This window comes from Narcine bancroftii, chromosome 2 (assembly GCF_036971445.1).
Source record: "Narcine bancroftii isolate sNarBan1 chromosome 2, sNarBan1.hap1, whole genome shotgun sequence".
NCBI classification, from domain to species: domain Eukaryota; kingdom Metazoa; phylum Chordata; class Chondrichthyes; order Torpediniformes; family Narcinidae; genus Narcine; species Narcine bancroftii.
In genome coordinates this window covers 107,866,657-107,892,233 of record NC_091470.1, presented here as the reverse complement: position 1 = coordinate 107,892,233, position 25,577 = coordinate 107,866,657, and the positions used below count along the sequence as shown (strand labels likewise).

At 39.7% G+C, this 25,577-nt stretch overlaps 1 protein-coding gene and 1 long non-coding RNA gene across 7 annotated transcripts in view; one reads left to right on the top strand and one right to left on the bottom strand.

Moving 5' to 3' along the window:
• LOC138754108 (rho-related BTB domain-containing protein 2-like) overlaps positions 1-25,577 on the bottom strand; it is a 79,121-nt gene that overhangs the window by 11,492 nt on the left and 42,052 nt on the right. For all 4 annotated transcript variants that reach the window (XR_011351568.1, XM_069917931.1, XM_069917932.1 and 1 more), the window contains 4 exons: positions 24,329-24,447; positions 13,219-13,369; positions 9,783-9,871; positions 599-704 (listed from right to left, as the gene is read on the bottom strand). Coding sequence is in view for 3 of the 4 variants with exons in the window: in XM_069917931.1 (XP_069774032.1) it covers positions 599-704; positions 9,783-9,871; positions 13,219-13,369; positions 24,329-24,447 (465 nt within the window). In the remaining variant the exon portion in view is untranslated. The remainder of the gene's footprint in view (positions 1-598; positions 705-9,782; positions 9,872-13,218; positions 13,370-24,328; positions 24,448-25,577) is intronic.
• Positions 8,925-25,577, top strand: part of LOC138754111 (uncharacterized) — a 33,108-nt gene continuing 16,455 nt past the window's right edge. Inside the window, exons 1-5 of one of the 3 annotated variants that reach the window (XR_011351569.1) lie at positions 8,925-9,059; positions 11,472-11,554; positions 17,131-17,313; positions 20,452-20,716; positions 24,265-24,668. This is a non-coding gene — a long non-coding RNA (uncharacterized lncRNA). Of the gene's footprint in view, positions 9,060-11,471; positions 11,555-17,130; positions 17,314-20,451; positions 20,717-24,264; positions 24,669-25,577 lie in introns of those variants that run through there. The other 2 variants (XR_011351570.1, XR_011351571.1) reach the window with 2 other exon arrangements.

Below are 25,577 nucleotides of genomic sequence, written 5' to 3'. Positions count from 1 at the left end.
ACACCAGAGGAAATATGTCAAAGTTAAGGGAGGGACGTTTAGGAGAGACATTAGGGGTAAGTTTTATTTTTTTTTAATTTGTGGGTGCTTGGAGTGCCTTGCCAGGGATGCTGAACCATTGGGGGAATTTAAGAGACTCTTTGACACGTAGATGAAAGAAAAATAGGGGGTTATGGGGTAGGGAGGGTTTAATACTTTTTTAAAGGAAGGACTATATGGGTCGGCACAACATTGAGGGCCTGTACTGTGCTGTATTGCTGTATGTTCTATTCTGCTGGTGAGAATGGGCATTTGTGGCAGGAAATCAGGAAACTGGGACTCTTTTTGAACAAAAGACTTTATATGGAAATAAATTTTATTGGGATAACTAACAAAGTGTTATCACAATATATTCAAAGGTTTTTTTATGTTCCACATTACTAAATAATGAATTGCATTTTAAAATAAATTATTAACAATAATTCATATTCACGTTCATAGCGAAGGAAGGGTTCAAAGGGTTTGAGCTAGATGACAAGTTGAGTGCACAAGGCTTGGAATTTTTTTGATCGAGTTAAACAATGTTATTGCCGAATGAGAAAAGGTATCAGAATCCTACCAGGAGACTTTGCTTTCATTTCCCTGGGAAACTTGCGACAAACGTTGTTGTAGTTTGTACAGATGTGATGCAGGCACCATTCAGACAGTTGACGAGCACAATGGAACTGTACACAAAACAAGAGAAACAGGAGAAAGTGTCAACTCTACTGCACAGTACAACCATTTGAATAAAACATCTGCCTGGCTGGAGATTGGGATTTTGGCTTGACAAAGACTACAGTGAAGAAATTGGGGTGGCCCAGCAATTTGGCATTGCCACAATCAAAGTAAAAACACACTGAAATGCTGGAGGAAACTCCATTGATCTCGGAACGTTGAAGGGAGTTAAAGATATAATACTGATATTTCTGGTCTGGGGCGGGTGGGGTAGGGGTGGGTTGAGGTTGGGTAGAATTTTGTATTAGATTATCTGCCAAGCAAGAGAAGGAAAATAATCCTTAACAAGTTGGATGAACCACATTTATAATAAACTTTGCAATTAAGCATTTCCAATACTAATTCCTTTTTTTACTAAAATATTGCATTATGGCTCTACTATTGTGTGTTCCTGTAATGTGGGGACCAGTATTAAACATGATGCACCAGCCTGACGTTTTATCCGTTTCTAGCATCTCCTCAGTTGATTTTTAATTTAAAAAAAATTCAGACATACAGTGTGGCCCATGACTCCATGTCGCCCAAATACACGCAATTAACCTACACCCCTCATATTTTTATGAATAGTGGGAGGAAACAAGAGCCCCCAGAGAAAACCCACGCAGACAGGGGGAGAATGTACAAACTCCTTACAAGCAGCACGGGAATCAAACCCTGGTCCCGATCGCTGGCGCTGGGAAGGTATTGCGCTAACCACTTTGTCAACTATGCCGCCCACAGTGTCAAGTATCAAGTGTCCACCCACCTTCTGTTCAAGTGCCTTATTGACTTGTCTGGCTACCTTTAGAAGTCAAAGTTCAGGTACCAGTATCCCTCTGTTCCACACAATTTATTTATACTTTATTCCATTCCCTCCTCAAATGTAAGAACACAGTTTTCCAGAATTTCCAAATCATCATTGAAGATAGTCCAGAGAGGTTTACGAGAATGATCCCAGAGATGAGAGGGTTAATGTATGAGGTATGCTTGATGGCTCTGGGTAAGAAGGGGGAATCTCATCGAAACCTAATGAATATCAAAAGGACTGAATGGAGTGGACGAGGAGAAGATGTTTCCAGTAGTGGATGAGTCTAGGACCAGAGATCACTTTAGAACAGAAATAAGAAAGTATTTCTTCAGCCAGAGGGTGATGAATTTTTTTTCTTTTAAATTTTTTTATTTTTCACAATATAAACCATATTGACCAAGTTACATACAGACATTTTTCTTCTTAAATATATAGTGTCATTTTTCCCCCCTTTTCCCCCCTCCCTTCCCTCCCTCCCTCACCCCTTCCCCATTTATTTGAAGTTCAATCTATAAGATACATTAAACCCGTTAAACAATGTTGTCACTTAATAAAAATAAACAAGAAATTTTACTGAGTCAGTTCTTTTCGTTGTCTTCTCCTTCTGTCATTTTAGGTGGTGGAAGTCCATGGTAGGATTTCTCTATTGTGTTTCATGTATGGCTCCCATATTTGTTCGAATATTGTAATGTTATTTCTTAAATTATGTGTTATTTTTTCTAATGGAATACATTTATTCATTTCTATATACCATTGTTGTATTCTCAAATTGTCTTCTAATTTCCAGGTTGACATAATACATTTTTTTGCTACAGCTAGGGCTATCATAACAAATCTATTTTGTGCTCCATCCAAATCGAGTCCAAATTCTTTGTTTCTTATATTACTTAGGAGGAAGATCTCTGGGTTTTTTGGTATATTGCTTTTTGTGATTTTATTTAATATCTGGTTTAGATCTTCCCAAAATTTTTACACTTTCTCACATGTCCAAATTGCATGAATTGTTGTTCCTGTTTCTTTTTTACAGCGAAAACATCTGTCTGATACTGTTGGGTCCCATTTATTTAACTTTTGAGGTGTGATGTATAGCCTGTGTATCCAGTTATATTGTATCATGCGTAACCTCATGTTTATTGTATTTCTCATAGTTCCGGAGCATAGCTTCTCCCATATTTCATTCTTTATCTTTATGTTTAGATCTTGTTCCCATTTTTGTTTAGGTTTACCGTTTGTTTCCTCTTTCTCCTTTTCTTGCAGTTTGATGTACATGTTTGTTATAAATTTTTTTAATTATAATTGTGTCTGTAATCACATATTCAAAATTGCTTCCTTCTGGTAACCTCAGACTGTTTCCCAATTTGTCCTTTAAGTAGGTTTTCAGTTGGTGGTATGCAAACATTGTATCGTGAGTTATATTATATTTATCCTTCATTTGTTCAAAGAATAATTTATTTCCCGAAAAACAATTTTCTATTCTTTTGATCCCTTTTCTCTCCCATTTTCTAAAGGAAAGGTTATCTATTGAGAAAGGGATTAGCTGATTTTGCGTCAATATTAGTTTTGGTAGTTGGTAATTTGTTTTATTCCTTTCTACATGAATCTTCTTCCAAATGTTGAGCAGATGATGCAATACCGGTGAATTCCTATGTTGCACCAATTTTTCATCCCATTTATATAGTATATGTTCAGGTATCTTCTCCCCTATTTTATCTAGTTCTAATCTGGTCCAATCTGGTTTTTCCCTTGTTTGATAAAAATCTGATAGGTATCTTAATTGTGCGGCTCTATAATAATTCTTAAAGTTTGGTAGTTGTAAGCCTCCTTGTTTGTACCATTCTGTTAATTTATCTAGTGCTATCCTCAGTTTCCCCCTTTTCCATAAGAATTTCCTTATTATTTTCTTTAACTCCTTGAAGAATTTCTCTGTTAGGTGTATTGGTAATGACTAAAATAGGTATTGTATCCTTGGGAAAATATTCATTTTAATACAGTTTATCCTTCCTATCAGTGTTAGTGGTAAGTCTTTCCAATGCTCTAAGTCATCTTGTGATTTTTTTCATGGTAATTGATGGATGGTAATTGAGTTTATATAGATGGCCGAGGTTTTTATTCAGTTGTATACCTAGGTATCGCATTGCTTGTGTTTGCCATCTAAATAGCGATTCTTTCTTAAACTTTGCGAAATCCGCATTATTCATTGGCATTGCTTCACTTTTATTTGTGTTGATCTTGTACCCCGATACTTCTCCATATTCCTTCAATTTCCTATGTAATTCTTTTATTGATATTTCTGGTTCTGTTAAGTATATTATAACATCATCTGCAAATAGACTGATTTTATATTCCTTCTCTTTTATTTTTATCCCTCCTATTTTATTTTCTGTTCTTATCAATTCTCCTAGTGGTTCTATAGCTAACACGAGCAGTGAGGGAGATAGTGGACATCCCTGCCTTGTTGATCTGCTTAAGTTAAATTGTTTTGATATATACCCATTTACTGTCACTTTTGCCAATGGCCCTTTATATAATGCTTTAATCCAATTAATATATTTCTCTGGTAGGCTGAATTTTTGTAGTACTTTGAATAAATAATTCCATTCTACTCTGTCAAAGGCCTTCTCTGCGTCTAAAGCAGCCGCTACTGTTGGAGTTTTATTTCCTTCTACTGTATGAATTAAGTTAATAAATTTACAGATATTGTCTGTTGTTCATCTTTTTTTAATAAATCCAGTTTGGTCTAGATTTACTATTTTTGGTACATAGTCAGCCAATCTGTTTGCTAATAGTTTAGCTATTAATCTGTGTTAAGTAAAGATATTGGTCTATATGACGCTGGTGCAAGTGGATCTTTCCCTGTCTTTGGCATTACTGTAATTATTGCTGTTTTGCATGAATCTGGTATGCTTTGTGTTTTATCAATCTGGTTGATTACTTCCAGGAGGGGAGGAATTAATAAGTCTTTAAATGTTTTATAGAATTCTATTGAGAATCCATCCTCTCCTGGTGTTTTATTGTTCGGTAGTTTTTTTAATATCTCCTGTAATTATTCTATTTCAAATGGTTTTATTAATTTATTTTGCTCCTCTGTTTGTAATTTTGGTAGTTCAATTTTAGTTAGAAATTCATCTATTTTGTCTTCTTTCCCTTCGTTTTCAGTTTGATATAGTTGCTTGTAGAATTCTCTGAAGTTTTCATTGATCTCCGTTGGATTATATGTAATTTGTTTGTCTTTTTTCCTGGATGCCAATACCATTCTTTTAGTTTGTTCTGTCTTAAGCTGCCACGCTAGAATTTTGTGCGTTTTTTCTCCTAGCTCATAATATTTCTGTTTTGTCTTCATTATGTTCTTCTCCACCTTATATGTTTGTAGTGTTTCATATTTTATTTTTTTATCTGGCAATTCTCTTCTTTTAGTTGTATCTTCCTTTATTGCTAATTCTTTTTCTATATTTGTTATTTCCCTTTCCAACTGTTCTGTTTCCCGATTGTAGTCCTTCTTCATCTTAGTTACATAACTTACTATTTGCCCTCTGATGAACGCTTTCATTGCGTCCCATAGTATAAACTTATCTTTCACTGATTCCGTATTTATTTCAAAGTACATTTTAATTTGTCGCTCAATTAATTCTCTAAAATCCTGTCTTTTAAGTAGCATGGTGTTTAATCTCCATCTATACATTCTTGGTGGGATGTCCTCTAGCTCTATTGCCAATAACAGGGGTGAGTGGTCCAATAATAGTCTAGCTTTATATTCCGTTTTCCTAACTCTCCCTTGAATGTGGGCTGATAACAGGAATAGGTCTATCCTTGAGTATGTTTTATGTCTACCCGAATAATATGAATATTCCTTTTCCTTTGGGTGTTGTTTCCTCCATATATCCAAAAGTTGCATTTCTTGCATCGATTTAATTATAAATTTGGTTACTTTGTTCTTTCTGTTAGTTTTTTTCCAGTTTTATCCATGTTTGAGTCCAAATTAAGGTTAAAATCCCCTCCTATTGGTATGTTCCCTTGCGTATTTGCTCTCTTCAAAAAGATATCTTGCATAAATTTTTGACCTTCTTCATTAGGTGAATATACATTGAGTAAATTCCAAAATTCTGAATATATCTGACATTTTATCATTACATATCTCCCTGTTGGATCTATTATTTCCTCTTCTATTTTGATTGGTACATTTTTATTGATTAATATAGCTACTCCTCTGGATTTTGAATTATATGATGCTGCTGTTACATGTCCTATCCAATCTCTCTTTAATTTCTTGTGTTCCCCTTCAGTTAGATGTGTTTCTTGTATGAATGCTATATCAATTTTTTTTTCAGTAAATTTAACAGTTTCTTCCTTTTGATTTGGTTACGTATTCCATTAATATTTAAAGTCATATAGTTCAACATACTCATTTCATACTTTGTTTCCTTTACGTTTCCTCATCACCACCTTCCCTTCTTATCCATTTCTGCTTTCTTTTTTTGAAAACATTATAAGACAACATTTCTAAAACATAAAATATTTCCACTAATCTCATATCTAAAATTCCTTTAACCCCAATAGTCCCTCCCCTTTCTGAGTTGCCCTTTGTCCCTTGTCGGGCAACCACATCTCCCCTCTCCATTTGGATTTGCAAATCCGCTCGCAAGCGCCAACTGATTTCGCAGTGACTGTTATTCTTCCCCACCCAGGCCCCCCCAGAAAAGATTTTAATCTTCATATCTAACAAAGGTCACTCTCTTAATTCCCTCCTTACTTCCTTTCTTCCCCTTCTTAGTTCTTACCTATACTCTATTTTTTATATACACACACACACATATATATATATATATATATATACACACACACATACACACACACACATATATATGTATATATACACACACACACACATACACATATATATATATATTTATACACACATACATACACACATACATACACACATACATATAGTTTGTTGTCATTTTTGTTCTTTTTACATCTCTTCATCTCTCTGTTTGTTTTGTAGTTGTTCTGCAAATTTTCGTGCTTCTTCCGGATCCGAGAATAGTTTGCTTTGCTGCCCCGGGATAACTATTTTAAGTACCGCTGGGTATTTTAACATAAATTTATAACCCTTTTTCCATAGGGTCGTTTTTGCTGCATTGAACTCCTTCCTCTTCTTCAGGAGTTCAAAACTTGTATCTGGATAGAAAAATTTTTTTTGACCCTTGTATTCCAGTGGTTTTTTGTCTTCTCTTATTTTTTTCATTGCCTTCTCCAATATATTTTCTCTTGTTGTATATCTTAGGAATTTTACTAGAATGGATCTTGGTTTTTGTTGTGGTTTAGGGGCTAATGTCCTGTGTGCCCTTTCTATTTCCATTTCTTCCTGTAATTCTGGTCTTCCTCAGACCCTAGGGATCCATTCTTTTATAAATTCTTTCATATTTTTGCCTTCTTCATCTTCCTTAAGGCCCACTATCTTTATATTGTTTCTTCTATTATAATTTTCCATTATATCTATCTTTTGAGCTAACAGCTCCTGTGTCTCTTTAACTTTTTTATCAGATTCTTCTAATTTCTTTTTTTAAGTCATCTACTTCCATTTCTATGGCTGTTTCTCGTTCTTCCACCTTGTCTACTCTTTTTCCTATATCTGTCATGATCATCTCTAATCTATTCACTTTTTCTTCTGTACTTTTTATTCTTCTTTTTATTTCACTGAATTCCTGTGACTGCCATTCTTTTACTTTTTCCATATATTCTTTAAAAAAAATTTATCCATGTATTTGCCCTTCCCTTCATCTTCCATTTCTCTGTGTTCTTCCTCCTCTTTTTCTGAGTCCACTCCAGGATCTGTGTCCTTTACCTCTGTCTCTTCTGGTTTTCTTGTTGAGTTGTTTGTTTTATTTTGTTGGGTATTTTTGGTCTTCTTATTTTTATTAAAAGTGTCTTGGTGTTGGTCTTCTTCCTCTGGGTTGGTCATCTGTTGTTTCTTTGATTTCTTATTTTTATTCTCTTCCTTCTTGTTCTCGTTATTTTCTATGTTTTCCTGTTGAGAGTCTTGCTGTTGTGTTGTAGTTGTCTGTTTCAGCTGTGGAGATTTACTCCTCAGCTGGGCCCCCCTCCCGTCAGTGTTAATTTTGTCTTGCGCATGTGCTGTTGCGCACTTTTGTTTGGCTCCGTGAGCCATTTTTGTAGTCCCAAGTTCGGGGCTTCCACTGACCTCAGGGAGCGGGCTTCTCTCTCCACGGCGGCCTCCTCGTACCGGTAAGGCCTTCACCTTCCTCCTCCAACGTCCTTCCTTCTTTTTTTCTTCCCATTGTTTTTGGTTTTTCTTTCTTCGCTGCCATTTTCTCCACACTTTTACTTTCACTTTGTTATGGTTTTTATGTTTGTGCCTTTGTTTTTTCTCTATCTTTTTTTAACTTTTCTGAAGAGGGCTGGAGTTCCCCTCCCGGCCACTACTCCATCTCGTGACTCCCAGAGGGGGATGAATTTGTGGAATTTGTTGCCGCAGACGACTGTGGAGGATGTCATTGGGTATATTTAAAACAAAAGTTGATTTGTTTTTGATTCATAAGGGCACAAATGTTATGGGGAGAAGGTGGAAAAATTGAATTGAAAGGAAAAATAAATCTGCTATGACTTGAATGGTGGAGTAGACTCGATGGGCCAAATGATTGAATTCTCCTCCCAAGTCTTACAGTCTTATCATCATCTTACACTGAGTTTGAAGAGTTCTACTGTACAATAGTTCTCTAGTCAATACCACTGATCATCACATTTGTTTCTTGGCATTGAACTAAGTTTGAATCCCCATTTGCCTTGGATTCCACTGAACTTTACACCTGATTAGTCTGTTATGTAGGACTTTATCAGATTCCTTGATAAAATCTGTGAAGGCTTCATCAAAGATATTGAACTAACACATTTCAGTGAATTTAGCTACACACCAGTCCAAGGTGGCTGTCCTTGATTCACGTGTAACTGTCCATAAATTGGATTGGGAGCCCCTTCACTGCACAGACTGGCGAAGTGACAACACTGGGGCAAGTGTAGAGGTGATCTACCAGGATGGGGGCCTGGGATGAAATGTTTGTTACGAGGAGAGTGTTTGTTGTTCTTGGAACTGAGAAGGTTGAAGGGACTGAGAGTGATGCAAAATGACTTTAACCATAGTAGTCATCTGAAGCTGGAGGACACATTCAGAGTCAGGAGGAAGAGAATTGGAGGGGAACTGAGGGATTAGAATGAATAATTGCAGATATGGAAGCAGTGGGTTCCATGCTAAATGAATCGATGACTGTTCAAAAAGGCAAACTCTCAGAAAGACTACAGCTGAACAAACAATGCCTATTATGACGGTGACAACCTCATCTTGACAGTGACTTTCAAAGTACCTTTAACACAAAAATGATCTGTTGGGTGAAGGCATCAATTTCTGTGAAATTTCTTAGCTTACTGCATTCTCGCTCAAAGAGTGTGAGCATCACTGAAACCATGGAATGTTTTTAAGCTTACAGCCAACTTGACAAGGGTATGCATGCAAAAAGACCACTTAAACTTGTTTTGAAAAAAGCTTTTTTTTGGTTTTCACTTAATTTACCATATTTTTCTGTGTATAAGACAGTATTTCAACCTTAAGGATTTCACCCCAAAACCAGGGGTCGTTTTACATGTCAAGTATAAAATCCAAACTTGAACAGCAAAGACAGCATTCCTCCATGGGGTCCATCTGCCCAGTAAAAGCACAATGCTGGAGAAACTCAGCGTGTCAAACAGTGTACTTTATGTCGCAAAGATAAAGAGACACAACTAATGTTTCGGGTTTGAGCCCTTCATCAAGATATGAAAGGCCCGAAACATTGGTCATGCATTTTTATCTTTGCGATGTAAAGTACACTGTTTGACACACTGAGTTTCTCCAGCATTTGTGTTTTTACTTCAATCACGGTGTCTGCAGACATTTGTGTTTTACATTCATCCACCCAGTCAGACTGCTGTCTGCTCTATACAGGCTTTAAAATACGCTAATAAAATTTAAACTTTATTGCATAATTTGCTTTTAAAATAATGTGAATTAGTATATTGTATGGACCTAGCACGATCACTCCACTGGATGGCGGAATGTGTCAGATTTGAGGTAGTCTTATAAAGCGAGCATAGCTCAAAACCTACATTTTAAGTGGAAATTCTGGGGTATTCTTATACATATCATCTTATATACCGACTTAAGTGATACATCACAAATAGTTTGTACCTGAGCAATTTCCAAGAACAGTAAAACGTCTCCATCTATGTCCACACCCTGTTGTGTTGCTTCAATCAATCCACATACAGTGTACTGCTCTACAACACAAGAATAGAAGATTTATCAGTTTTTGAAGCATTGGTTTTCAATAGCTACTTTTATGACTTGCACTTCCACAGGGCCTCTGATACTGGAAAGTCGTAGATCATTTTGAAGGGTGAGAAAGAATTGAAGAAGTTAGTGGTGATACAAAGATCACGATTAATCACAACAATGGTCCAAAGAGGGAGGGTGGGGGAGGTCAAGCATACATACAGCATGGTAACAGGCCCTTTCAGCCCACGAGCCCGTGCCACCCAATTGACCTATAACTAGTATGTTTTGAATGGAGGGAGGAAACCCATGCAGACATGGGGAGAACATACAAACTCCTCACAAACTGTGCCAGGTTGGAACCCAGGTCTCTCACCGTGCCGCGATGGAAGAGTCAGGATAAAGAATTCCAGAGATATAGGTTCCTACAGATCTTTTTATTTCACCTTTTGAATTCTGAAAATCTTCCATCCTTCATAGGACAATAAGTGGCAATGGTCACCCACATGTTGGATTCTTCCGTTGAGTTTCAGGTAATGGTGGACATCATAGTGTCGAGAGTTGGAAGGCTCAGAACTAGCACTGCCATTTACTGTCAAGGGTAGCAGTTTTTTGGTGATAGTCATTGGCATGTTTAGAGCACGAATGCTACTTATGGGCCTATGTATGAATATTATGTCGTGTTGCATGCGGGTTTAGATTCCTTATGTTCTGAAGAAGATTTAGACAACAAGCAAGTTTTGACTTGACAATGGAGTGAAATCAGCATATGTTCCTCAATCCTAATTGTCCATGAGGAGGTCTTGGTGTGCTGACATCTGATGATGTTATTTTCATGGTGCTGTTGTGGAGAGAGCTCCAGGACAATATTGGACAATTATTCATTGGAGCGACTCACAAAATTGTGGAAAATAAATTTTAAAAAGTAAAATCAATAAAAATAAAATAATAGGTAAAAAATGTACATTTAAAATTGAAAAAATAAATGTTCTCTGAAGTAACACATCACTTTGGTGAAGATGGGAGCAAATATTCAGCCAGCAGAGTCATGCTTTAGTTGTAGCAGCTGTTTGAATAAAGTTGAAATAAAATGGCATCAACCAGGATGAAGAGCAGATTGATGCCATCTGCCATTGGGGTGACTCTTTTGAAGTGTCTCCATATCCGTGCTTAGTAAGAGTGGCCACAGTCAGAGGCTTTACCTGTAAACGGCAGGGAGGGGTTGATAATTATCTATAATGTTCAACTTTCAGGCGGCTCCGTGGAGGAGGAGGAGGAAGAACCTGCAGATGCAGCGACGGTTAAATGGTTTCAAAGAATGATACTGAAAATAAAGTAAATGTTTTAAGGTTTATATATTCATGCAAGTGAATAACTACAGTATAGTATTTTATCTTCTAAACTGTTTATTCTTAATGTAGGTGTATTAGTTAGGCATTGTAAGTCTCAAGCAACTGGAAAATAGACTTATCCGGAATCTACCAATCCCCATAGGTGCTGGATACTATGGGTTTTACTGTACTTAATTCTCTTTTGAAATGTAGAATTGAAAGTGCTCAGAATGATTGAGATCATGAATAACAAGCTCTATGATTGAACAAGCAGATGCTGGCTTTGGTCGCAGGTTCTCGGGTGTTCACCACAGTATTCAGTTGTATGGTGAAATGGACCTCATCAGCTTCATTGGGGTAAGCAATCATTTTCATCATTATTTCTGCACTATACCGAGTTCTGGCCCGTTATTAGTGATAGAAACTGCAACTGCACAGAGTGCCAGGCACTTCTTGCTTACAGAGGTTGGACTTTGGACAGGTGATACTTTCTATAAACACCAATTGCACAATAATTCCATCACTGGACCCGTTCCAGGGGCAACAGATAACATTATCACAGTATCACAGAACATGTGATTTAACAGGCAACATTCTTATCTTGGAGATGGAATATTGTGGGAATGGCGTGTTTTAGGGGGGAGAAACCTCATCTGTCTGCGCTAACTTGGGAATATGTGATCTGTCAGCATGATTGAAATGCCAGTTTCTTGACCTTTCCTTTATATTTATTATCCCTTTCCTCACTGGGGTAATTTAATGTATGCAATCATTAATGGTATATCTTGCATTCCTGCTTGATACCCACAAGACAGACATTTGGACATACCTATAACTCAGTGGGAGACATGGTTAGTTAGTGCTAACAACAAGGGTTCTAATCTGGTGCTGTCTGTAAGAAGATTGTACATTCTCCCCATATCTGCCTGGGGTTTCCTCTGGGCGCTCTGGTTTCCTCCTACCTCCCAAACGTATGGGGTTTGCAGGTTAATTTGGTGGCACAGATTTAAATGGCCACAATCAGCTTCTACTAAATTAAGAAAAATAAATTTAAATGACAAGCTACAATGATCTTAAATGGGAAGTATAAAGTGGTAAATGAATTTTATGTATACTGGGAGGAGACCAAAGTTATTTCATCTGAAAACCGTGCATCTCTGAGGGACAATTTGACAAAAATGTAGCTTCAAAGATAACCTTGCATCCCATTGTAAAGTGTAATGGGGACACATTGACGGAACCAGAATAAAGGTCATATAAACAGTGGGAGGAATTACTTTGGTAGGATTATACTATTGGTATCCCAATAGTCAGTATAATTAGAGAAGTAAAAATGTAGGGAAATTGAAAATAGGCGTAGAAATAGAATAAAACATGAAAGTATTCAGATGTAGCAATAGAACTAGAAACACAATGCTGGAGAAACTCAGCAGATCAAACAGCGTAATTTATCTATTAAAGATCAAGCACTCCACTCCTTTCACTCTCCATTCACAGAGCCATCTCCCCTCCCCCTGTTTACTGCTGTGCCCTCCCTCCATTATCCACCTATTATCTTCTATCTGCTGGCCTGTGCTCCTCCCCTGCCTCTCCCCCCACCTGTTTATTCAAGACCTGCCTACATTTTGCTCATACCTTGATGAAGGGCTCAAGCCCGAAATTTTGTTTATGTTGCTTTGCCTTTTGCTATATGAAGTACGCCATTTGACTGGTTGAGTTTTCCCAGCATTGTGTTTTTACTTCAATCACTGCATCTGCAGAACTTTTGTGTTTTACTTCATTTGGTAGGTTGACTGGCTCCTGGCATAATCGGTGAATGATAGAACTTGGGGGGCAGTTGGTGCAAATGTGGACATAATAAAATGGGATTAGCATAGGATCCATGTAAATGAGTGTTTGATGGTCAGAACAGACATAATGGGCCATAGGGCCTATTTCTGAGTTGAATCATTCTACCACTATGAATCCTGAATTAACCATTCCAATGGAAAGGTGAAGAGAGCCAAGATCAAGACTATTACCTGTTAATGCAACCAGATGAGGTAAACAAAGGCGGTTTGCCAACACAATAAGTTCCATGGAGTCCAGCTCCGGGCTAGAGCAGAACTGTCCTGTATATAAATATTCCAACACTGCTCGCATACAGCTCTTGCTTGTGTTTGGGAAGTACACCTGTCAGAATGTTAACAAAAAACATTATGAGTAACATTCTTGTACCTCCTAGATACAATTAACTGCAACACCTCACAATGATTTGGTCTTGAAAATTTCTGCCTTCACAGCGGAGCATTCAAGTTCAGAAAGCTCTGCAAATTTCAATGTCACAGGCAGATAGAACCAGGCAACAGGCTCTTCAGCCTACAAATCCAAAATGTTCCAAACTCTGAAACTTTTTGAGCGCCATCATGATGCCACAAATGGAAAATTCCACCCCTGACCTCACTTGCCCATAGGGGGGTTCTGACGCTCCGTTTGCACCAGTTTGTTACCAACCACCAAACCTGCATGCATTACTCACTGTTTTTTTTGCTTATTCTCTGTTGAAAATAATCAATAGCCGAAATGGTTCTGAATCAAGGCAAGTACAAAATATTATTATCACGTGAAATCTGAAATTCATCTCCACTTAAAATGCCATATTTGAGTGTAACATTATTGTGTTAAAAAATAAAATCCAGTGTAGTGTAACCTTCTGATCAAGACACAGCATTGTAGGTGGAGCCTGTCGTTTGTTGATGTTTAACAAGTGATACAGGGATTCTGCTGATGCTACTATGCTACTTAGTTACCCTAAACACATTATTCCAATATCCGACAAAATCCAATATCTGAAACACTTCTGGTCCAATGCATTTCAGATAAGGGGTACTCAACCTATACCAATTTTTCACACTAACCCTGCAGGAATCCCAATTTATTTTCCCTATCAACTACTCCAAGTTTTACCCCTGATCTGCACACTAGAGGATGTTCATTTGCAGTAGGCAGGAAACCTGGCCAACCACATTGGGTGATGAAACCGATCTCTGTCAGAACTTGGATTGCCAACTATCAGCATGCTTTGGAGTCCTCAGACATTGATCTTCAAGGCACGGCTGCAAGCAGTGACTTGTTACAAAATCACTGGTGGGAAAAGCTGTTTGACCAGCAATCACAAACAATCCAATCTGGAAATGTAAATGATGGGATTGTTCACCACACCAGGCCATTTCTACAAGAGTAAAACAGTTAAAAACAAACCGCTGGAGGAACTCAGTTGTTCGGGGCAACATTTGTGAGGGGAAAGGAACTGTCGACGTTTGATGTCAACACTGCATCAGGAAGGAGAGTAAAGAGGGAAGATAGCCTGTACAAAGAGATGAGGGTCAGGGATGGGGCAGGGACCATCAGGTGATAGGTTGACTGAGGAGGGATTAAAGAACGACAGACAGATTGATGCCCGTATGGGAAGAAGTTGTCGGCCTTTCCAGTCAACAACTTACACCAGGACACACAGCAGAGGAGGGTCAGTCAATATAGAGGAGGGCGAGAGGTGAGACAGAGGCCAGCAGTTTGTTATTTGCTCCAGATTCCACCATCTGCAGGCTCATGCATCTTCAATGAAACAGGTAGTGGTTCACGTCGAAGCCCTTTCTTGAGAACTGACATGAAATTTTTAACACTGTCTGTGTCAGCTACACTATTGTTTTTGAATCCAGAAGGTTCAAGTTTTGCTCTAAACACTTGAGTGTGCCACTCAAGCTCCTCCCTCCCTCCCCCACCATCTATTTTCTGTAAAATTAGGAGTGCAATCACTTTTCAAATGAGTAAATTTAGACATACAGCATGGTGACAGGCCCTTTGGCCCACAAGACCACATCCCCCCAAATACACCTATTAGCCTGGTAGGTTTTGAATGGTGGGAGGAAACCAGAGGCCCCGGAGGAAACCCACACAGACACGGGAAGAACATACAAACTGCTTACAGACAGCACTGGATTTGAACCTGGATCACTGGTGGTATAATAGCGTTGTGCTAACCGCTACACTATCTGTGCTGCCCAAGCTGATGAAGGAAGATAGTGAGGACGACATGCCAAATGATCTCTGTGGGACAGGAACCTTTACCATGAGAATATAATGATGCGAGTTTATTGTCATATTCACAAGTACAATGTGCAAATGCACTGAAATTCTTGCTTCTGGCAACCACAGAGTCACACAAACTACAATGGTGTAAATTATTAAGAAATGATAGATAAGTAAATATTCACTCAGCAAGAAAAAAAAAAGCAATGTTTCACTTGTTAAATTGAAAAATGTTAAAGTTTAAAACATTTACACATACAGCATGGTAACAGGCCATTTTGGCCCACAAGTCTGTGCTTCCCAATTTACCCCCAATTAACCTACACCTCCCCAGAATGTTTCTAATGGTGGGAAGAAACCGGAGCTTCTGGGGAAAAGCCACACAGACATGGGGAGAATGTACGAACTCCTTACAGACAGAGCGGGATTCGAACCCCAGGTCCGGTCCTGATCACTGGTGCTGTAAAGGCATTGCGCTAACTACTGTGCCAACCAAAGCTGCTTGTGAAGATAGATCTTTTGGTGATCCCCGAGTAGTTATAGTTAGAATAATATGGGGTGGTTCAAGACAGAAATATCTGATTATTAATCACCATCACAGGAACAGTGTAGCATATTTTTGATAAGAAATTCCTTCTTGTACATCTGAAGGATACTCAGTTAGTGTGTGAAATTAGAATTAATATAAATTGAGGGAAATTATGAAAGAAAGCTGAATTGCATGAATTTTAGAGGAGTGTTATCATGTTCCAGTGTTATCCAATCTCCAGAGATGACACTTGTAAAATTACACCCAGCTGGACTCTGGTTCATTAATATCCAATGTGATAGCTGATCACTGATAGCACATGTACCTATTGCATCATTTATAAATTGCGGTCACCAGCAATGCCTGTCTACATGCAATGGCCTCATACATGCAAATACATTTCCCATTCTGTAATGCCTGGACCCCAAACAATCTGACAGTAGGTGTGTTTTCTATTGCAGACAAGATTACATTGGCACGCATACAAATTAAAATCACAACAAATTGAAATTGGTAACCTGGGATGGAACGAATAACGTTGATTGGCCTGGAATCTTAACAGAGGGAAAAATCTTGTTGTGCTGAGAAAGTGTAGAAAATATCTATTTGAATCTGACATATCAAATGATGGGATAAGTTCGTGGAGCTGAATGGCCTCTTTAGTGTCCAATGTTCAGAAATCTGGAAAATAAACTTTGGGAATATGGATACTCAAGCGGTCATCATCAAGTAGTTCTTTGGTTGAACTGCAGTGTGGTCATCAATGGAGGTACAGTACCTCCTTTACACTGACATGGCCTTCTTGGTCCAGAGGGCCTCCCGGTCTAAGTTTGCAAACAGCCTACAATGAATGAAACTATGTATTTGAATTATATTCTGTGGCACATTTAGTGCAATGCTTTTACAGTGCCAGTGACCTAGGGACAAATCCGGCGCTATCTGTAAAGAGCTTGTCTGCATGGGTTTCCAGTTTCGTCTCACCCTTCAAAACATAAAAGCGGTTGTAGGTCAATTGGGATATTTAGGGAGCATGGGTTTGTGGGCCAAAAGGGCTTGTTACAGTGCTAGTTGTCTAATTTAAAATTTAGTCTATCAATTTAAATTTAAAATACTATCAGGGTGGAACAATCTTTTTCTTATTTAATTTTCCTGACATGACATCTGAGCTGGGTTAAAAAAAAATTAAAATATTGGAAACATTCAACAGGCCAGGCAGTTAGATTTCAGGACAGACCCTTCATTAGAAAGGTTGACTCTCTTTCTCCATCCATAGATGTTACCTCACTTTGCTCAGTTTTTTCCAGCATTTATTTTTATTTGTATTTCAAATTTCTAGCATGAAGGTTTTTCGGTTGAATCCAATGTACAGAGTGGCCAGATATGGAACTCAGCGATTAGCAGTGTTAGTTCATTGCTGATCTCCGAAATAACTTGGATGTCTCCACGTGAATGAAAGTGACTGACGGTGAAGAATGGGACCTAATAATTTTGAAGCTAACTCTTAAGGCTGAATCCTAAGGTTTGTACTCCATTCTGGATGTTCTAAACACTCATTGGAAAAGTTGTCTCCTGATTTTGGTGTGAAAGTAGCTGCTGTCTTTGCTGTGAAGTCCCTGGAAAAATATCAGAAGTGGTAGATTGTCTTTAGTGAGATTTTCATTCTTCAGCTTTCTTACACATTTCATTCACCTCATTTTGCTTGGAACTGCACTATTTAAAGAAGACTTTGCCTGCAATTGTCCTCACTGGAAATTCCTGCAGCATCTAATATCGCTTTGCACTTGTTCCTGGTCAGTTTCATCCATGGGAGGTCAGGTTCAAAGTCACTCTCAACTTCCAAGCTGCCGGATCATTTCTGGCTGTGATGTGGAGGTCACCAAGCTCCATATTCCAGGTGAGAAAGCCTGACTGACATTTCCGTTAGCCTAAAGGAGCAGGTTAAGAGGATATGAAGATCTGCCTGCACTGCAGTTTCACTGAACTGCATTTGTAGCCTTGTCTAATCCAGTATTGGTCCTGGTTGGGATCTCCTCAGCCTATTAGCAGTGGCCCCAGAAGACTTTGTGCTGTCATCACAAAAGGGATGTGCAAAGGAGGTGGTAAATGAGGGCTTAATCTTAAGCTTTGAGAATAAATTGGATACATGGATGGAAGCGGTCTGGAGGGTTATGGATTGGATGCAGATCAATGGGACTAGTAATGTTTCAGCACAGACTAGAAAGGCCAAATGACTTGATTCCTGTGCTGTAGTGTTCTATGGTTTTACTCTTCAATACCCTCTGACATTGTTGGAATGTTCTCCCACCCATCTCAACTACAGTATAATGATCGAAGCTGGAAGAGGGCTGAGGATGGTGTGTGTGTGTGCATTTCAACAAGGCATTCAATAAGGTTCTGCACAGTTTGTTGCTCTGTGGTGGGATCCAAGGTGAGCTAGCAGAATGGGTAGAAAAGTAGCAGCTGAGGGTGATGGTGGAGGGTTATTTTTCTATTTGGAAGCCTGTGACTAGTGGTGTGCCATTGGGTTCAGTGCTGGGCCCATTGCTGTTTGTCATCATCAATGATTAAGATGAAAACTTACATGCCCATGATTAGTAAGTTTGTGGATTACACAAAGGTGTCTGGTATTGAAGGTCATGAAAAGAATTGCCAAAGATTGCAGCAGAATCTTGATCAGATGGGCAGGTAGGCAGAGGAGTGGTTGATAGAATTTAATAGAGTGAAGTGTGAGCTGTTATATTCTGGGAGGACCAACACAGTGAATTGTAGGGATCGGGGGAGTTGTAGAGCAGAGGGTTCAAGGAGAACAGGCACTATAGGCCTTGTAAGTGCAGTCGCAGATTAAGAGGGTGGTTAAAAAGGCTTTCTGCACACTGGCTTTCATCAGTCAGAAGATTGAGTACAGAAGTTGGGTGGTCATATTACAGTTGTTCAAGATGTTCGCGAGGCCCTATTTGAAGAACTGTCTTCAGTTTTGCTCACTCTGCTGCAGAAGAGATATTGTCAGTCTGGAGAGGATGCACAGAAAATTTACAAGGATGTTGCCAGACTCAGGGGCCTGATCTGTTGGGAGAGGTTGAGCAGACTGGGGCTTTATTCCTTGGAGCACAAGAGGATCTCACAGAGATGTTAAAAAAAAACATGAGAGGAATAGATCACATGAATGCAGAGAGACTTTGTCCAGAGGAGGGCAAATTGGTAACCAGAGAACAGAGGTTTAAGATGAGTGGGGAGAAATTTAACAGGAACCTGAGGGGTAACTTTTTATATATAAGGTGAGTTTATGAACTGCCAAAGGAGGTGTTTGCAACGTTGAATCAAAAATATTGGATAGATACATGGATAGGATAGGTTTTGATACGCTTAGGGGGATAAGGGCCAAATGCAGGCAGGTGGGATGAGTGTAAGTGGGATATTTTGGTCAGTGGGGGTAGTTCCGATCACTATATGACTCGAACTTTAATTTTTAATTTAGACCTATAGCATGGAAACAGATCATTTTGGTCCATGAGTCTGTGCTGCCCAGTTTACACCCAATTGGCACACCCTGCATGTTTTGGAGGGTGGGAGGAAACTGAAGCACCCACAACAAACCAGCATAGACGTGGGGAGAATGCACATTGAAGATTGAATCCAGGTCGCGGGCACTGCATTAGTCTTGGAACTGAAGATGTTGATTTTTATATAACTCTCACACTAAATTGGGATTATACACATGTTGCCTTAACACAGGTTAGATTCAATTTCCAGGTTGGTCGGTGTGGTTCACCTGATGAGCCATCTGCGAACCCCTGTTGCTGCACGACGATGATCCTGGTGTGCAAACATGTGCAACCGCTAAGTTTATATTAAAGTCAATAAGGATATTTGCATATTTGGCCAGTCAGAATTTACTGCCAACGTGTCACTAAGGTAACACTTCAGGTACACCCCACAGATTGCAATAAATTTACTGAGGTTCTTGTTTATGACACTGTTTTTTTTAAAAAAATGGTTGTCATCCAAAAAAATTCTTCTGCATTCATTACATAAAAGGGAACTGCTCCATCATCAGTTCTATAAATAACTATAACCTTTAGACAAACCAATGCAGTGCTGAAGGAAGGAAGGAAGGCCAGAGTCTGTGAGCTGCATCAACTAGCATCACTCTTAATTACAGCTGAGTGATAAAGAACAGCACTCCACAGAGTTCAGGCAGCACCACAAGGGACATCATCTGCACAGGTCAGCTCTTGATTTTTGTAGAGCTTTTCTGATTATTAAGACAAAACAAAATCTATACCACTTTTTAAAACAGCAGATTGCATGGCATGACATACAGCAAGGTCAACGAATAGATACTGTATACTGTGCTGTGAAATAAAGATAGCTCGTATCATCCTCGCTTGTATTAATGCCAAAAAAAGCTGATAGATCTTTTCTCTAAATTTGGAATAAACAGTCAGCCACATCTTGTTTAAATGGGCCTTGGCCAACATTTGTCAAACATAGTTGAAACAGATTGCACTGCACATGAAGATTTTGCTTCCTGGACACTTTTGGGTGTATTTTATGGATTTTGGGCTGCTGATCACCAAAATCACTAAAACTTTCTTATCACGTACCTTTTTTTAAAAAGATATAACCGTGTTTTTTGTGATTTCCTGTCACATTTTAGATCTATTTCAAGCAGGCAAAAATCATGAAGAGCGATATGTTGATGAAAATTAATTTTCTGCATTCACACTTCGACCCTTCCTGGCTGATCTCGGTGCTGTCAGTGATGAACACGGGTGAAAGGTTTCACCAGGACACTGTGACCATGAAAAAGTGGTTATCAAGGCAAATGGAATTCATCAATGCTGGCCGACTATTGTTGGACACGGACATGAGAGGCATCAGATGCTGAGTACAAACAAAAATCAGCAGCAAAACATTTATAGGTCAGCATCATTATGCAACTAAAAAATTCAATAAAACTTAATTTAATGTTTCTCCAACTTCCTACGTGATAGAACAAATCTAAAATCTGAAACCTTTATGTTCAGCTTGAAGTTTTCTCTCATATCATTCCTCACTACTGCCTGGAGCTCATCTTTGATTAAGAGTGCAACTCCACCTCCCTTACCATCCTGTCTATCTCTTTGCACCAACTGAATCATGACCTCTGACTGTTCATCCTTCCATGCCTTTATTGCAACAGGAGAGAGGAGCTGATGGTGCAAATAGAAATAGGTTGGCATAATTTGATAATCATTGCAGAGCCATGGTTAGATATTCAAGGATATCGGACATTTTGGAACGATGATCAGGAAAGGAAGGTTGGTTAATTCTGTCAACACTTTGAGATCACTGCAGTGGAGAGCAATGACATTGGCTCACAGAGTTAAGATGCAGAATCAGTTTGGGTTGAGATCAGAAATATCGAAGATACATATAGTGGCAAGACCCGAGTAGGGATTATAATCTCAGAATGTTTCGTCATGAACATGTCATTGTTTTGCAGGAGCACTGGAGCGCAAATATTGCTATAAATTTACATTTGAAAATAAATAAATTAGTGCAAAAGTAAGAGAGTGCAAGTTAGCATCTGCGATCATTGTCCATTCAGAAATCTGATGGCAGAGGGGAAGAAGCTATCTTTGTGTCCTTGTCATACTGTGTAACAGCAAACAAATCATGGATGATTTGTGGATTGGACATGTAAAATTGGCAGAAATAACCTTGGTGATGAAGTTCATAAAATGCATTCAGGATAGTTTCTTAGAGAAATGTGGAACCAAAGGAACAGGCTCTTTCAGATCTGGTATTAAATTAAAATGATAAATTTTAAAATATTTAGATAGACAGCATGGAATCAGGCCCTTTCGGCTCACGCGTCCGTGCTGCTCAATAAACCCACGACTCCCATACATATTGAACAGTGGGAGGAAACTGGTGCACCCAGTGGAAACCCACGTAGACACGGGGAGAACGTACAAACTCCTTCCAGGCAGTGTGGGATTCCAACCCAGGATGCTGGTGCTGTAACAGCGTGGCACTAACCGTGCCGCCGTGGTGAGAAATGGTCCTGACCTGAAGCCTTCACTGACCACAGCTCTCCACAATCTGGTGATTCCCTCCAGCTTCTGATTGTTCACTTGCTCTTGAACTGAAGTGAATTATTTATTGTTGTGACCAGCACCAAGGCACAATGACAAATTTTGCTTCCCCCCCCCCCACTACCTGCAGTGAATCAAGGCTGTCTGAGAGGCAGCAGTTGATGTGTGCTCTGACCAGCCTCTTGAAGCACTTCATGAATGATGGATGTATTATGTAATGAGACAGGAATAATGAATTACCTCATTGGGAAGGAAACAGTGATCACAGTGTGGCAGCATTTCAAATTCAGTCTGAGGGTGAGAAAGGTAATTACAATAGTTAGACAAAGTTAAGGATGATATTGAAAGAAAAGGTTAAAATGTTGTCTAGATTAATGGTAAGTCAAAAGATCGTGGCATTTCAGAAACCAGCATAGGATGATGAAAAAAGATAAAAATACTGTATGTTCTTCTGTAATCATTGAATTTTCTGGGTCAAATTTGGTGGGGGGGGGGGGGGGGGGGAGGTCAACTTTCACACAGACTTCAAATTCACTTGGTCCATCTCTAGCAACACTCTCCCTTTCCTCGATCTCTCTGTCTCCATCTCAGGAGATAAACTCTCGACAGACATCTTCTATAAACCCCCAGCCATCACGACTACACCTCTTCCCACCCTTCCATTCTCTCAACTCCTCCGCCTCCGTTGCATCTGCTCCCAGGATGAGGTCTTCCATGCCAGATCAGTGATGCCCTCCTTCATCAAGCAATGTGAATTTCCCTCTATCACTATCAATTTAGCACTCGCCTGCATTTCCTCCTTTACCCGCACGACTGCCCTGGCCCCCTCCACCCCCACGCACAATGACAGTATTCCTTTTGTCCTCACCCTCCACCTCATCACCCTCCACATCCTCCTCCACCATTTCTGTCACCTACAATGTGATCCCACCCAGTAGACACATATTTGCCTCTCTGCCTTCCGCAGGGACCATTCCCTGTGACTAATTTATCCACTCCTCCCTACCCACCAATTCTCCCCTTGGGACCTACCCCTGTGACTGCAGGAGATACTCCATTTGTATCTCCTCCCTCAGCACCATTTGGGGCCCCAAACAGTCCTTCCAAGAGAAGCAACATTTCACTTGGGAATCTGCAGGCGTCACCTCTGCATTGGAGAGACTGGATGCAGACCGGAGATCGCTCTGTCCGCCGCAAAAGTGTGGATCTCCCAGTGGCCACCCATTTCAATTCTCCATCTGTGGTGCACTGTTAGCCAGAATCAGACACACACAAAGATAAAGACTGTACAACAGACTTTAATCCACAAAGACTTCCACAGAGCCAGGCTGGCTGTGGCTGCAGCAACTCAGAGTGAGGCCTCAGGAGGCCAGTGCAGGCTTATATCCCGGAGGGTGATTGGCACCCGACCGGGTGGGGCTTGATCCATTCAGGCCGACTGATTGACAGCCGGCCAGGTGTTGTCCTGTCCCCTTACACTCCTGCAGGTACAGAGGTTGCCCCCTGCAGTAGGCCGGTGGTGTACCACCACACCATCCCATTCCCTTGTTGGCATGTCTGCTCATGTACTGCCAGACTGAGACCACCTGTAAATTGGAGGAACACCACCTCATCTTCTGACTGGGCAACCTCCAACCAGATTCCATTAATATCAACTTCTCTGGGTTTCATTTAAACCACCCACCCACCCACACCTCTGTAATCTCTCCATTCCCTGTCTCCTTTCATACAGACATGATAAATTTTACCTAGCTCCTTATCACATCCAATTAACACCTTTTGTTGATCTGGATTTAATTGTTTGAATTCTGTTACTTTCTGACATATCCTACTTCTGCCTTTTCTGATTTGTTTCTTGAAGAAGGGCTCAGGCCCGAAACGTCAGCAATATATCTATGTCTCCTACAGATGCTGAAAAGTCCAACTGAGTACCTTCAGCATTTCAGTGTGTTTACTACAATCACAGCGTCTGCCTATCATGTTTCACTTAGATCTGTTTGCAGTCTGCCCCATTATTTCTGACAATTTATTGTCAGAGTACATGCATGACATCACGTATAACCCTGAGATTTTATTTTCCTGCAAGCGAGGTAGAATTACCAATTATTGTAGTGCAAAAAAAATCTGCACTCAACATGCACATGTAACAGACTGTGCAATTCAGAGAATAAGATGAAAACGTAAAACTTCTTAAGAGTCCCTGACTGAGTTTGTGTAAGCCGAAGAGTTGTGTCACACAATGAAGCACCTTTTCATTGTAAAATGGGATATTTGTCTCCACCAGAACGATGCATCTGGGGGGAAACCCACACAGACACAGGGAGACCATACATGCTCCTTACAGACAGCACTAGATTTGAACCCCAATTGTATTTTTGTTGAATTTGCAGAGTCAAGATCTTCCTCCACTCCACCCCTCCCAGTATACTTCAAGCAATAGCACCAAGTCCTTACCTCTTTGGTTGAACTCTCCACAAAGGGACCTCCAAACATCGCTGCCATCCAATCACAGCTGGAGATCAGCAAGGGTTTATGGGCACAGATTGTTCCATCGTCCATCTTAAATACCACGTCTGTCATAAAACAAGAACACCAGAGAGGTTCATGGCAACGTTGTTCTTCTGCAGACATTAACCTAACAAACCACGCTTGATTGGTCAGTTGCAGAGCTTGAAAAATTAACACCACACAATTTTGTATAGACCGAAAGAAAGCCACACATTTCTCTTTGAACTGTTGCAATGATGAATATTATAGATTGAAGAAATCCCTTGCATGGTCTTTTAAACCTGTTTTTCCACTCAATAAAATGATTACTGGTTCGATATCTAGTCTTTACTTTTCCACTTGATTCCTAGAACTTTTGATTATTCTTCAAGGATCTATTTGCAGCTTGCCGAGGTAGAGGATTCCAACCTTTATTGATAAAATTACAAAAAAGAATACTGGGTGATCTCAGTTTTAATTGGGCAACCACTTATCCTGAGATCTTTACCAGATTTACTCACCGATTCATCAAGTGCTTTCAGAATCTTATTTCTTCCACACAACCCCAATCCAACCAAGTTGTTCTCATATGACAGCACCTTCATCCCAAAATAAATTTAGTGTACCTCTGCACTGCCTCCAAGATTTTAAAAGATTAATAATTTAAAAAAGATGCAGCACAGTCAGTGCAACTCTGTTACAGGGCCAGCGACTGGGGTTTGAATCTGGCGCTCTGCAAGAAATTTGTACGTTCTCCCCGTGTCTGCGTGGGTTTCCTCTGGGTGCTCCGGTTTCCTCCCACTGTTTTAAAACATACAGAGTTGGAAGTTAATTGGGTGGCATGGGCTCGTGCTGCATGTCTAACTATACATTTAGATACTCTTCTCCTTCCCTTTGCAATACTTCTGGTATGGCCTTACCAAGCCCTTCAATAATTGTAGCAAAGAAAAAGTTTGAAAGCCACTGTTTTAATTGTACCTCATGGACTCGTTATGTGCACGGTTTCATTGCTCCAAAGCAATTTTTCTCAAGCAAAATATTTCAGTGGCCATCAGGTCTAGAGCAGTGGTTCCCAACCTTATTTTTCCCCCCACTCATATCACGCCTTAAGTAAGCCCTTACTAACCACTATGCCGTAGGTGCTCTGTGGTTAGTAAGGGATTATTTAAGGTGGTATGTGAGTGAGGGGGAAAAAAGGTTGAGAACCACTGCTATG